General features: G+C 34.0%; 1 protein-coding gene across 7 annotated transcripts in view; it reads left to right on the top strand.

Moving 5' to 3' along the window:
* Nucleotides 1-14,573, top strand: part of RALGAPA1 (Ral GTPase activating protein catalytic subunit alpha 1) — a 113,267-nt gene that overhangs the window by 61,057 nt on the left and 37,637 nt on the right. For all 7 annotated transcript variants that reach the window (XR_006168152.1, XM_042814610.1, XM_042814612.1 and 4 more), the window contains 8 exons: nt 434-544; nt 1,491-1,559; nt 3,538-3,672; nt 4,199-4,382; nt 9,794-10,658; nt 12,146-12,217; nt 12,743-12,866; nt 13,601-13,756. Coding sequence is in view for 6 of the 7 variants with exons in the window: in XM_042814610.1 (XP_042670544.1) it covers nt 434-544; nt 1,491-1,559; nt 3,538-3,672; nt 4,199-4,382; nt 9,794-10,658; nt 12,146-12,217; nt 12,743-12,866; nt 13,601-13,756 (1,716 nt within the window). In the remaining variant the exon portion in view is untranslated. The remainder of the gene's footprint in view (nt 1-433; nt 545-1,490; nt 1,560-3,537; nt 3,673-4,198; nt 4,383-9,793; nt 10,659-12,145; nt 12,218-12,742; nt 12,867-13,600; nt 13,757-14,573) is intronic.

Raw genomic sequence — 14,573 nt, 5'->3', positions numbered from 1 at the left:
TTGTACATTAGATACTTGACTGTTCACCTACGTCAGTTCTCAACAAAGACCTCTGATTTCAGAATCCTGGGTTTTTCTTCAGTGATATGTTAATATTAATAATAATGCAGGTAAGAAGTTAATTTGTTTGTTCTGGCTTCATGGTATTATCCTAACCAGTTTGAGGTTAAACTTCGAAGAGTTCTTTCCCATTTCCTTCATTCTGTGCAACTTACTTGTGGTCTGATCCAGAGCTTGGATGTTAGCTGATAACATTTGTTTAGGATTATAAAATCGTTTCTTTTATATTTTGCAAAAGTTGTTTCTCCTGCAAAGAATACATGAGAGTCACATGTTGGATTAATTCCATCATAGGAATTCCTGACCACGTTACCACCTAACATACTATTACATGAAGTCACAGTCATCATTACTGCACTGTGTTCTTTTCTAGTTTCCAAATAAAACAGTAGCTCAAGTTGCCTGCAGTATGCTGAACATGCTGATACATTATGTGCATAGACTTCAAGTGTATCAAGCTGATTCACCTTTAAGAATTATTCAAGTAAGTAATTTATTTTTTATTTTAAAGTAGCAGTAAGATATATTTCACTAAAATTAAAATACCACAGTATTGACAAGTGTGTTTCACAAAATGTAAAACTGATACTATCTTACTGAACATCAACGGTATGGATTCATGTAACATTTATTTACTGTCTCCAATATTAACATGTAAAATGGCTTTAGCATGTTTTTTTTTCTCCAGGATAACTTCATCATTATTTAGATGAGCATATTTTAAATTAAGTAAATTATTTTATATTAGATAATGGCAAATATGTATGTTTAAATTTAGTAAGAAAGCAGCTATTTAATAGGCATCTGCAATTGTATTTTGCATATCAACTGATGTGTCAGTATAAAGCAAATATATTTTTCTTTAATACACTTCAAATAATGAGGAATTAGGCTGTGGCCTCTGTGAGTTGGAGCAGAAAAAAATAGAGGTCTCCCAGGTAACCAGAAAGGGAATTGTGTGGAAGCTTCTTGAAAGGCATAAGAAGGATATCTCTGCTCCTGTGCAGTCATATTATTGATTAACTGAAAAGAGGTTGTTTACAAGTTCTAGTATTTCAAGAAATAATGAAATTAGTATGGTCCCATACACAAACCATCAGGATAATTCCTGCACCCTACAAATATGTGGAATTAAGTTATCTTCCTGCCTGAGTATTTGGAGTAGCCATGTAAGTGCATTGAACCTAAAGATTTTGTGATACTGTGAACTTAAGTCAGTCATACATAACATTTTCCTTGCATTCAATTAAAAGGGTTTTATTTATAAAATAAAAAAAATGGCGAGGAATACTATGATTTGTCTTAAAATAACCTAAATGTAATTCAGCTATGAGTCTAGTATTGTCCTATTTACGTGCTTAAAAAATCACTTTAAACTTAAGTACTTTATTATTTCTAGTTGTAAAGAAACTGTGTTGTATTTTCTCCAGATTCTGATAGCAACAATTACCCATCTGCTACCTGGTACAGAAGCTTCATCCTATGAACAGGACAAGAGGGTAAACATTTTCAGTTCCTTGTAACTTACAAGTAACTTACAATTGTGTAACAGTTCTGTTACAAAATTTAAGATATTCCTTTAGAGCAGGAATCCAGCTTAGTAAATATAATGCAGTATTGTCTTCCCAGACTTACAACAGTATTCTCTTTGCAAATGACTTTCTGATTTTGTTTGCTGAAAAATATAATTTAAAATTAATCGAAATAGATTGCTTTCAGTCATTAGAATGTCTCCTTCTTCTATCCTTAAGTTAAGCAAGGTAGACTTTTCAGACTTGGCTTATACTGAAAATATATTTTCAACTTCTTAGGAGTACATTTCAAAATACTCAAAAGGTTGTGAATTTTTATTATTTCAAGTAAATTTTTCAACGAGACAGTCTGTAATATTCAGATGAATTTAATTGTTGACATCCTCCAAAACAATTGCTGTCTTTTCATATTTTCAGTGGATCTGAGTCCCCTGTTTATGATGGACTCTTTCTTCAACCATCTTATACTCTCAGTCGTGCTTTCTGCCTCCAGAAAGTTTTGTCTTCTCTGAATTATGTAGGTTGCTCCAAAAGTAATCTGTCCTATTTATTTCCAACAGATAAAAGGATTGTAATGATGCTGTTTAATAAAGCAAATTCTCAACTACAAAATAATATTTTTAATATAGTCACCTCCATTAGCTTTGCATTTTCAGTGAAGAACAAGAGCCTCCATGCTGTGCTCATAAAAATTTGCACCAGCAGAGGTAACCTGCTATCACCACTATTTTCAGACCAGTCTTTGTATTTGGCTTTGTTCTTGGACTAGGGGAGCAAGAGCTGTGGGACACAACGGTCATTTAAATTTTGAACTGCAATTCATGTGTTGATCATTTTGGCCAGCAGATCTCCATTTCATCTCTCCTCTTTGCTTGAGAAGTCAGTATCTGTTGTAGAATATTGAAGCATATAATGTTAACCAACTTTCAACTTGGGGATGATTCCCATATACGAAAACATTCCCCATGAATGAATGAATGCTGACCGTTTTATGCCAAATACTGCATCAAAAATGCACCAAAAATATGTTGAAATATTTTGACAAACTTAGTCCTAATTGGTTTAATGTAAAAATAATTGGAGACATTCATTGTTCAGTTTATTTTATGGTGTCTTTGCGAGGCAAAGTTGCAGTGTATTACATGAAGCGATTAAGATGTTTATGCATCTTTTGTTAGTGAATTGCTTAGGTGGATTTTCTTTGAAAGATGTACATTTGGAAAATATTTTAGAGAATCCCGCATCTGTTTATCTGAGTTTTTTCCTCTTTCATAGCTAAATTTTAAAAGTTTAAGGCAAATATTTGTAGTAAGTTATTAATAATTTGGCGTGTGTCTTAATCTATCTCTGTTCTAGTCTTTTAAAATATCCCCTAGAGGGAGTTGGTTGTTTTGCTGACTGAGTAGAGTACAATACAGAAAGCAGTTGTATTACTGTCAGACGATACCTCATTCTGTGTAGCAACATTGACAAGTTGTAAAAGAAATTCTCTATCATTTGTAAAACGGTAAATGTATGTGAATTTGTCCACTTTTGTGTAATCCTTGACTCACTTTAAAGTGGATTTACATTCAGAATAGTATGTCTGCATTAACTTGTATGTGTCCAATCTGTCATTTTGTAAACAGCATCCTGCAGACCAATTCTGAAGAATCAGGGTATCCTCATAAGCACTGTAGCCACTTAGTGATTTGTCATAGTGAGAAAGTGTTGTATGGATAATCTTTTTTAAAATGTTTAATTATTAAAATAAACCTAAAAATTTTACTCATATAGTATTTGAACATACTGTGGTTTTTAAACAAATGTGACCTGTAATTTCTGTGTAAGTTTGCCAGGTTCTCTAAATTGAGAAAAGAAAGCGAAACAGAAATAAAGTACAGGGATAACTGTGAGGTCACAAGTGCTGTTTTAATTGATTTGTAATGGAAAGTGTTTGTTATAGTTGGTAGTTTCCTTACTTCTGTGCTTATTGGATTGGATAATGGCCTTGCCATTAAAGACCTTGCTGCAGCCTCTTCACGCTACAGGAGCAGAAAATGATAAGACTGAGAGATCTGTTCTCAATTGTATTTATAAGGTACGTGTTTCTTTACTTGCTAAATCAGAATTTCTAGACATGAAGGAAGCATCGGCTTTCATGAAAACAAAGACAGAACTTTTCTGTAAACTAACCTCATTTTACCACTGAAATTTGGAGTGCTGTCTTAAATCTTGTACATTTTGTTATTAACTCTGTGTGATCATTGGTATATTTGGAATTCTTGATATTGTCTTACCACTTTGTGATTAACTATATTAGAATATATATGCCATACCAGTAGCATACACTTGTGTTGCAGAAGACCAGCCATGCATTTAAGGCATACGAAGATGTAGCTTTTACATACCAAACAATTTTCTTATCAATAAGCATAGCAAAGTTATCTTTACAGATATGGGTTTGTTTCTGTAAATATCAAGCATCTAAAATTTCCAGGATTTTGTCCTGCCTATCTACTTCTAACAAATTAATTTCAGTGTAAATAAAACTAAATCTAATTCTTATAAAGCCACCAAATAGAAATTTCAGTAATTAATGTAATGAAATCCTGTTTTTGTTCTAGGTTCTACATGGATGTGTCTATGGATCTCAGTGTTTTAGTAACCCCAAATATTTTCCCCTAAGTCTTTCTGATTTGGCATGTGTGGATTATGATCCTTTTATGCATTTAGAAAGCTTGAAGGAGCCAGAACCACTGCATTCTCCAGACTCGGAGCGTTCTTCTAAACTTCAACCAGTCACCGAAGGTTTGTCAAACTGCTTAAGTATATTTTCTTTCAAGAAAGTTTTAACCTTGTTTTCCACTACTAAAGTGTTTGTTTAAAGCATGAGTTTTAAGTCATACCTTGACACTACGTAGCAACATAATTTTGAACAATTGCTATTTGATTAACTGCAGTAAGTATCTTCTGAAGAATGTGAAGATCAATTTGATATGGATTCTTCTGTGCTCTGTATCAACAAAAAAATTTGAGTACTGGAACATGAACAAGCATTATTTTTCAGCAGTTACTTTCAGTAACTTTTTTTTTTTTTTTTCAATTTTATTCCTTTTTCTGAGAGAATTTTGGACTTTTTTCTTTTCTAAGCTTGCAATATTTTAAGTTTGCTGCTGATCTTTTTTTTTTACTTATTATACTTTGTTGTTGATCTCTTTATGCTTTTAGAAGATAAATTTTCTCTGATTTGTTTGGAACCTTAAGAGACCTGGGAATTAACTTTTTCTTCAGATCTCAAAAACAAAAATAAATCAAGAAACTAAGATACAGAAGAGCAGTATTATACAGCATATCTAGTAGATATGAAATGGCTACATCAGGAAGAAAATTGGAAAAGATGAGATTAATACAGGCACCAGAAACTCTGTGTAGTGCTATTCTCCAACCATATTAAGTTGTTCCATTTAGGCTTCCTTAAAGGTATTAAGAACCAGATAAATGCAGAAGCTCTTTGTAGCAGCTGTGTGCTAACAGCAGGTGATTTTGTGGTCTGTAGTGACTACGTGCTGTTTTTTATGTAGAGAAAATGGCTAATCATTGTGCCCTTGTCTAAGGCATGCTTCATCATCCTCAAGTACTTTTTTGGCCAAAGAATTCTAAACATAGAGCTGTCCCCTAATAAGCTCAGTATTGGATTGAACAAGTCTGATTTGAGAACTATTGGCAGGAGGAGCTGTAATTATTAAATTTACTGAAGAATGAAGCAAGGTACTATAGTTGGCTTTTTGTCAAATGGCTGTGGTTCTTATTAGTAAAAAGTAATCATCTGCTGGGTCAGAATGAAAGAGGCTTCGAAAGATTCATTCTGTCCTAATTACAGTCTCACCTATACATATTATGTAAAGCTAATATTTAAAGCATTTGCCAAAATTAACTTCCACCGCATGTTCTATTACAGTGTGGAGAATTGTAGTAGCTTTTTATGCCTGGCATCTTTTGTATTCTGTAATAATCTGTAATTATGGGTTTGCAGCAAATGCTGTATGGCTTGTTTAATCTGACAATCTGAAAAGACAACCCTGAATAGATTTCTCTTTAAATGAATGCAGTTGCACAAAGCCTTAGCATCGATATCTTCATTTCACATTTCTGTATGTGATCTGTTCTTTTATGATTTCTTGTTAAATTTCTAAATAAAAGTAATTTCAGGTGTTGCTTTTCTCTGTCCAGATGAGTTAAAGAAGCCCACATGTTTTTAAAGTTTCAGAGCTCTGGAATTTTAAGTCAGTTTGTGAAATTTAGTTGGCAGATGACAGTGCTATAATGCAACCCTGGTCTTGCAACCATGGCACTTCTAGCCTACACTGGCGTTTTCTAAACCATCACAAAACATCTGTTCTATCTGGCATTGAGGGGTGTAAAGTTAGTGTGTAGTGACCAGTCTGGGACTCATTCAAGAACAAGGGGAGTCAGGTAGCGCAAACTAGCAGCGGAGTAGTGTGCCAGTGGGTCAATTTCTTACTTAGTAGAGTACAAGTACTATCGTATTTTTTTGAAGATTATGGAAACAGGTAAAACAACAGTTTTAGGGAAATCAAAGACAGGATGGGGATTGCTAGACACTTTCCTTAAGATCACAAGCAAAAATGAAAGCACTGAAAAAGCATTATTTTAAAGACAGGATGGTTTTTATCAGTTGAAGAAATGACTGACATACCCACTTCTGCCTCCCACTGTTCAAGATCAGTCGTGTTACAGTTATGTGTCAGTTCGTTTTATGGACTCTTACCCGCACTATGATGCAGGATGAGACAAGTATGTGGGACTTGTGTTTGTGTATCTATGATACAGCTGTACTGTGGGGACAAGATCTATTTGGAGGTTAGAACAAGCTGCCAATAAATAACAGGACAAAGATTTATTAAATTCTCTGGAAATAGGCAACAGCAGGAGAGAAGACAACTATATTTTTAATTGTTTATATTAAATGAAGAAAACATTTATGAGAGGTAAAATTGAGGGTTTTTTGTGATACTAACATAAGTGAGAAAGGTGGTTACATGAAAATATGTGAACATCTGCTACCTATCTTCCAATATTGATTAATAGCAAAATCAGACCAATGAATTCTAGTTGGAAGGAAATAATATTTTAAAGGAATTTTTTGCAATTTTGGGCAGAAACACTTCTAGTCCTGTTATTTATAGATCACAAATCTGTTAGGGATAAATGAGATTGGAAAGACAGTAGTTCCATCACATAGTTTCAGTGATATCAGTTATTGACTTTGTGTATTTTTTCCCATTTCTCTCATTTCTTCAGACACTTTTTTAACAGTTTTGTTTATACCGAATATTTTTCCTAGTATGTTTCAATTTCTAAGTAAATGATCTTCTCCATCCAATATAAATTTATAGTCTTTTCTTTAAAAATTAGGAAAATTATGTACTTCTGCTTTACTTTTAAAGCTTTGATGCTGATTGCCTTTTTTACTGGAACAAGACAAAAAAGAAAAAAACACCTTTTAAAAAAATAGTTTATGCATGGTACATCCAGATCAGCACAATTTGTGTTTTGTGAAATTTATTCTAAACAGAGGTTCTTCCTATGTCCGTAGCTTAAAAATAGAACAGGTAAAGATTTTCATAATCTAGTGTAAAATTTAGGTATCTAAGCTATGTTGAATTCTCTAAGGCTCCTTGTAAAAGTAATGGAGAAAAAGGGAAATTTCCAGAGAATGATTTCTCATTTCTGGAGTCTCATTTCTCCAATTTGTGTTTATTACTGAGATGAATCACTATGTACAGGTGCATCATTCTTTTAGGTAGCTGAAAGGATAAACAGAGTTAAACTTGCCTTCAGTCATTACTTTTTCCTTCTACTATGTAACTGCAGTTGTTTAGAAGCTGTTCGGCCAAAGTTGAAGTAAAGAGTTAACAACACATCCTAAGGAAATTCAGGAATCATCCATTCCTGGCACTGATACAAATTAGTGGTGATAGACCTTCATTCTTCTCACAAAAGAGGTAATTTCAGGAACTGAGAAAAATAGCCAATATAACATGCTTCTAGCAAATTACCAAGTGATCATGTACACATACAAATTGCATTGCCCAAGTGAGAGACTGTACCATTGTGAAGAGAGCAGAGATGTGTTCAGTCAGTAATACATATTGGCAAAGAAGCCAGTAATGTGTAATGGTGCGATTTAGTTTGTAGAATTTGTGGTAAAGTTCTGATGGTTGCATTATTGCATATTTTGATATGCCCTGCAGAAACACAGTATGTGGTTTGGATATGCATTTTAAGAATCCTAGTAGAATGTCCAGTTGTTCCTGTTTGAGGAGGTGTGCTTCGATGATCAAAATGCTAAAATGTGTCCTTTCTGTTACAAATTTGATTCGAAACTGAGAAGTGAGAAGTACCGTACTGATTTTTAGAAGAGGCTTTTGTAGATTTATATTCCTTTTTTCTTTGATTTAAATTCAAGAGTAAAATTTTTACAGAATCACTGTGGTAGTATCGTTCTTTGTATCATTATATCACCTTTCCTTTCTGTATGTCGTGAAGCTCATAAGGGAGTATCTTTAGTAATACGGACACAAAGCAATCATTATATGGTTTGAGATTTTTAGGATTTGCCAGAAAGCAGTAATAGTGATATCTTACAAACTATGGAATCCCTCATTTCTTTGGTTGTTTCATTACCTCTGAATACACTGAATGCAATTAACCTACTCAGTGTGAGACTTCACCTAGATGGGAAGCTCGCATCTGCTCCTAGGAACCTGAGAAATGTATTTTCTTACATATCTGTACATTACCGAGCTGTAAACATTTGGCATAAATCTGCTGACTAAGATGAGCCTGCATCTTCATCTCCAGGTGCTGGCTAGTACTGCGTTAGTAAATTATTCTCCAAGCATCTAACTTAATTTCTCTTTGTCTTGTATACATTTGCTTACAATTCCTTCTTATGTTTCAGCAGATGGCACTATAACTTAATTTCCTTGTATGCTATCAGTATCTGAGCATTTAATTCAGCTTCACTGAATATTTTTGTTTATTAATTTTTAAACCACAAGAAGGCTGTGGATAATCTAAAAAAAAAAAAAAAAAAAAAAAAAAATCCACACATATTATCAAATTTGTTTTTATCAGTTTCCAAGACCTTAACTCATCAAAATATTTGAGTTTTTTGAGTTTTGGAACAGAGTATAAATTAAGTTGATTTTACCAGTTATTAACAGGCAGAGATGTTTCGCTTTTTGCAGTTCAAATCTGGTGCTCCCTAAAAGGTATGGAAGAGCCAGGAATCCAAGTGTTCCTTACGTGCTTTACCCAAACCTTGGGAGAAATATAAAAGGGAACTTGTTTACTTCTGCAGATACTAAATACATCCAGTACTTCAGAAACTAACTGTCATGGCAATCATGATGCATTACAAAAATTTAAATAGTGTTGTATACAAGTGGAAGGTATCCAAGAGATAATGTAAGTGGCAAAGCCTTAGAGATATACCAGTAAATTTCACAGGATAAATATAAGATGGGCACTTTTAACTTCTCTTTCCAACTGGAAAAACTTGGAGAGAAACTTTTAAAAATTCAATTAGGGTGTGAGTTGTATCTTTTTTTTTTTTTCTTTAAACATTGCTAATGTTATTATGTTCAGTAAAGGTAGCCTTTGCTGTGGTACTTTAAAATTATCTAGTGTTATTGTCAACCTAATCTGCACCTATATGCTCCCCAGAGAAATTAAGATGAGTTAGAGATTTTGTCCATCTATGTTCCTTTGCTTTGTATAGGGTTAATGGTGTGTAGAAATCATTAAAATAAATAAATAAATAAATTGCAATTTGAAATTATTTTCTTACAACATAAATATGATCTCTACTTCATTAGTAATTTAAGATTTATTTTCACTAGACTAAAGAATGCTACTGTTTATTTTAGGACCATGCTGATTACCAACATATGATAAGGAAGTATGGCAGGCTGTAAAATAATTAAGATGCTTCTTTAATTGTGTTAAGACTTTTCATGCTAGTTATATATCAAATCAATGTTTATCAAAAAACATATTTTCCTAATATTACCATGCTATTTGCATTGCTTATGCTTTCTTTTAAACTCCCAAGAAGTAAGAGGTCAAAAAAACAAATCTCAGTGTTGTTTCCTTAACTCTTAACTTGAAAACCTATGTTCTTTCTCTCACAGTGAAAACTCACATGCAACAAGGATTAATTTCTGTTGCTGCTCGTACTGTGATCACACATCTAGTCAACCACTTAGGCCACTATCCTATGAGTGGAGGACCTGCTATGCTAACTAGTCAAGTGTGTGAAAATAATGACAATCCATACAGTGAAAGTCCTGAACTTTCTCCGGAACTTTTTGAGAATCCAAACCTTCAATTCTTTGTGTTAAACAATACTTCCTTGGTGTCTTGCATACAAATCCAAGCAGAAGATGACATGCCTGGGGGAGGACTGTCTGCTGGACTTGCATCTGCTAATTCAAATGTCAGAATTATAGTGCGAGATCTGTCTGGCAAATACTCATGGGACTCAGCCATTTTGTATGGACCGTCATCCTTATGTGCATCTTCACAACAAACATCTTTTGCCCTTTCATTATCTCAACAAGAAAAAACTGAAGATCCTCTTTCTTCTTTTGAGCATGTGGAAGATATATCTGCAAGGGATGGAATTACACTCCAAGTAAAAAAGAAATTCAGAGACACTGTACCAACATGGGATACAATTAGGGATGAAGAAGATGCCCTTGATGAGCTCCTGCAGTATTTAGGTGTTACAAGCCCTGAATGCTTACAGAGAACTGGAGTCTCACTCAACATTCCTGCTCCCCAACCAGTCTGCATCTCAGAGAAGCAGGAGAATGACGTCATCAATGCAATTCTGAAACAGCACACAGAAGAAAGAGAGTTTGTTGAAAAACATTTCAATGATTTAAATATGAGGGCTATGGAGCAGGATGAGCCAACATCGCAAAAGCCCCAGTCAGCATTTTACTACTGCAGACTGCTTCTCAGTATACTGGGAATGAATTCTTGGGATAAAAGGTAAAAAGAAAAGATGAAACCGCGTTTTTATGAACTCTTTTTGAAAGAATTGCGCTGCTCATACTGTGTAATAATAGTTGTTCATAGAGTAGGTTCAGCCAAAAATATTCTTGGCCAGACAACAAAAGCAGAGGGATTTTGCAACTTGCAGCTAAAGGAAAGTGGCAGTTTTCTTGTGTATTTCAGCCTGTCATTTAGGGAGACGTAAAGGAGAAGCCTATTGCCTTTATTGCTACTTTAATTCTTAGTGTTGGAGGGAGATTTGAAGGAGTTGTATCTTTTCTAATAATCCTTTCATCAGCTAAGATGTACTACCATGGATAGACATGGCATATTTTTACTTTCTTTGCTTCCTGTGTATGTTCTTGTAAAAATTGTTCCATTTCTGTGCCAGAATGAGTCTTTCAAAGTGTCACATTCTCAGCTATTGTGTTGCTGGATGGTGTCCTGCTGCTTTGCCTGCTAAAAGCATGCTTGCATGCAGCTTCCTTGTTAGCTAACTAGAAAAGTGTCTTCTGCTATTTATTTTCACATTGGCAATGTTGAGGTATTGTTTAGAACAGGAGACAAGCCACTTTTGGTTATGAACTTAAATGTCTCTGCTTATGTTATCATTATGATTTGTGTTTAGCTGTATTTGGATATATGTGCACATAGATGTAGATATGTAAAATATTAGCATCCTAGAATTTAAGAGTCTGAAACCTTCTTTTGCCATATCTGTCAGATTCTGTATTGCAGACACTGAAATATTCTCTCACTTGGAAGGAAAATGGATATTCTGTAACTTAGTTCACTGAGTTACTACTGGAATCAAATTTTTTTTTACTTCAAAAATTTTGGTATTATGACCTTTAACTCCTCAAGGCAGGCTGTTTTTGAACACCACTGCTCTTAAATTCATTCCACTGTGTTTTATAGGGAATATTTAAAGTGCTTTTTTTATTTTTAGAAGTGCCTTCCTCACTGTAACATTGTTTTGTTTTTTCCTTACATTGTTACAGCTGGCTGGGTGGCTTCTGAGCTATATTCTGTTCTCTTCTGTAATTCAGAAGAGCAAAAGCTCAGTATTTAACACACCAACTCCCTAAAACAGTGGATTGCAGGAGTGTCTTTTGTCACTAAGCGCAAATGTTTTGGGCTAGTAAAATGTGCAGATTGCATAGGTGTCAAAAGACATTCTGCCCATTCTTCTGCAGGAGCAGATTGATTGCTGCTGTATCCAGTAGGTTGAATGAAGAAGACATAAAGAAAGAAAGTTTGCTTTCAAGATTATAATGGATATAGAAGATTTCCTGGAGTTAAAAATGGCTTAGATTTTTTTTTTAAGGTACCTTAATCATTTTATGTAAGAAAGGATAGTTGAAAAGGCAGAAGCATTTGTTGGCTGTTTTTATTTGGACTTGGCAATGTTCTTGTTCAGTTTGTTTACTGTTCTGACGTTTCATAACTGAACAAGTAATAAAGTTACAAATTTTTCTGTTTAGAAGGAGCTTTCATCTCCTGAAGAAAAATGAGAAGTTACTTCGAGAGCTCAGAAATTTGGACTCAAGACAGTGGTAAATTCTTCTAATCGCTACCCTACCTTATTTGTTTCACGTGCTTGTATTTAAATGGCTGTAATTTGCGTTAGATGGGAGAATTGAGCTGAAGTTAAAAATAATTTTTTAAACTTTTTTTATATATTGCAGTATGTTGTAGCTATTGTTACACTGAAGTTATGTTAATGTTACTTGTAGAGTGAAAATCTACAAATATCTACAGTCAAATATCATGAAATAGAACAAGTTTCAAAATAACTTGAATTTACTAACACCTGGATATGTATAACATGGGATAGTTTTAAAACATCAATATGTAATTGTCTACTGTTTTAGTTTAGCTGTTTTCCGACACCGTTTGTATTTGAAGGCATGGAATTGTGGGTGGAGTTGTAGCATAGAATTAAAAAGTTGTATAGCTGTACTTTACTTCCACAGGCTTGTTTGAAATTTAAAAACCCATGCTTTCTGTGTAGTGTTTGCGTATTTTGGTTTCATATTAGCAAAGGCACTGTTATGTGGTGACCACTCCATTTTTTACAGCCGAGAGACCCACAAGATTGCAGTGTTTTATGTTGCTGAGGGACAAGAAGATAAACACTCCATTCTTACTAATACTGGGGGAAGTCAAGCCTATGAGGATTTTGTAGCTGGCCTTGGTTGGGAGGTATTTATTCAATTTTTTAATTCTAAATTTTTTTACAGAGAAAAAGATATATTCCTACAGTTCTTTGGCTCTTTAAATTACTTACAAGTACTGTTTCTCTAATAGGATGCTGAGAAGAATTCTAATTTCGTTAGCAGTACTAGATATTTAATTCTAAGTTCTTCCAATTTAGAAAAGTTCATGCAGGCAGGGATTATTCATTAATATGCAATTCTGTACTTCATGGACTAATGGGGAGGTATTTTGGTTGCCCTGTGGGCCTGTAAGGTATGAAGTTCACTGAAGTTTTAGTTTTGTTCAAATTTGTGAATCCTAAAAATATGAGAATGCATCTTTACTCATGTTCTCTTCTAACTCCCTTCCACTGCAGATATGTGTATGTTCACAAACACTCCACTCTCTTAACATATCTGTTCCTGCAGTCAGAAATGCTGTCATATACCCCATCATCTCTACAGCACTTCAGCTCTTCAGTCAGTATTCTGATATTGCTAAAAAGATTTCCCTTTTCGTGTCCTTTGTTTCTGACTGCAAAAGATTAACTTCCTAAGAAACAGCTCTTTCTCACTGAAATACAGGAATCACTCCTGCTTCTGGCTGGCTATGAAAAGCAGCCATCAATTTTTAAAATTCAGTTGAAAGTGGATTTAAAACAAAAAAGTTGTATATGAAGTTTGTATTTATCACCCAATCTTTTTTTTTTCCCCCTAATGTCTCCTGGACTTTATTTTTAGGTAAATCTCACAAACCATTGTGGTTTTATGGGAGGACTGCAAAAAAACAAAAGTACTGGATTGACTACTCCATATTTTGCTACCTCAACAGTAGAAGTAATGTTCCATGTGTCAACAAGAATGCCTTCTGATTCAGATGACTCTCTAACAAAAAAGGTACGTGTTTCTGAATAAAAGATTTCCATGCAGTAATAAAACTAGGGAAGCAAAGATCATTCTAAATGAAAATTCAGTAGTTTTGTCTTAAGAAATAAATCATAAAACATGATACATTTACTTGCTGATAGTGGATATTTTACAGAAGGAGATTAAGCCATGTAAACTATCTGTCAAAATGGTGAATTTTGAGATTATTGCAAATACTGGTGCGATCATATGAATACTGGTGAAAAATGAAGGAAGTGTTTGTGTTAATGAAGAGAGTGCATAAAATTGTTTTTTTTATATATTTGAGTCTTTGAATGCCAATCGATAAATATACAGTGAGTACTTTCAAAAAATGACTTTTTATTTATTGAAGGGTCACACGCTGCCTGTTAAACTAATTTTCCCCTTAAAAAGTTTAAAATATTAATTTGACCATGCTTGTCATATATGTGGTGTTTTGTTTTGGAACAGACACAAACGTTCAAGAGTGATAGAATCTCTTGTTGCCATGCTAAGAAAATAATGATATTCTGTATTGGTATTTTTTCTTCAGAATTTAATAAATTCCATATTAGTGTGAATAAGTTACCTCCTCGAACACGTCCTGTTATAAATGAACAATTGGCTATCATTAGATTGTCCCCTGTCCTACATACATACATCTTCAGATGTGTTAATCCATTCAGTAGACACGTTAATGAGCACAGGTTGAAGTGTAATATTGAAGGAACTGAAGCTGGTTGACCTCAGCGTGGAGTTTAATACTTGCAATTAAATTAGACAACAGACAGTCAGTAAAGAGAGTAATAGCCATGCCTCTGGCAAA

Source organism: Centrocercus urophasianus, unplaced genomic scaffold (assembly GCF_019232065.1).
Source record: "Centrocercus urophasianus isolate 14NV4802_14NV808 unplaced genomic scaffold, USGS_Curo_1.0 seq_14, whole genome shotgun sequence".
NCBI lineage: Eukaryota > Metazoa > Chordata > Aves > Galliformes > Phasianidae > Centrocercus > Centrocercus urophasianus.
This window is presented reverse-complemented; position numbering and strand designations above follow the sequence as displayed.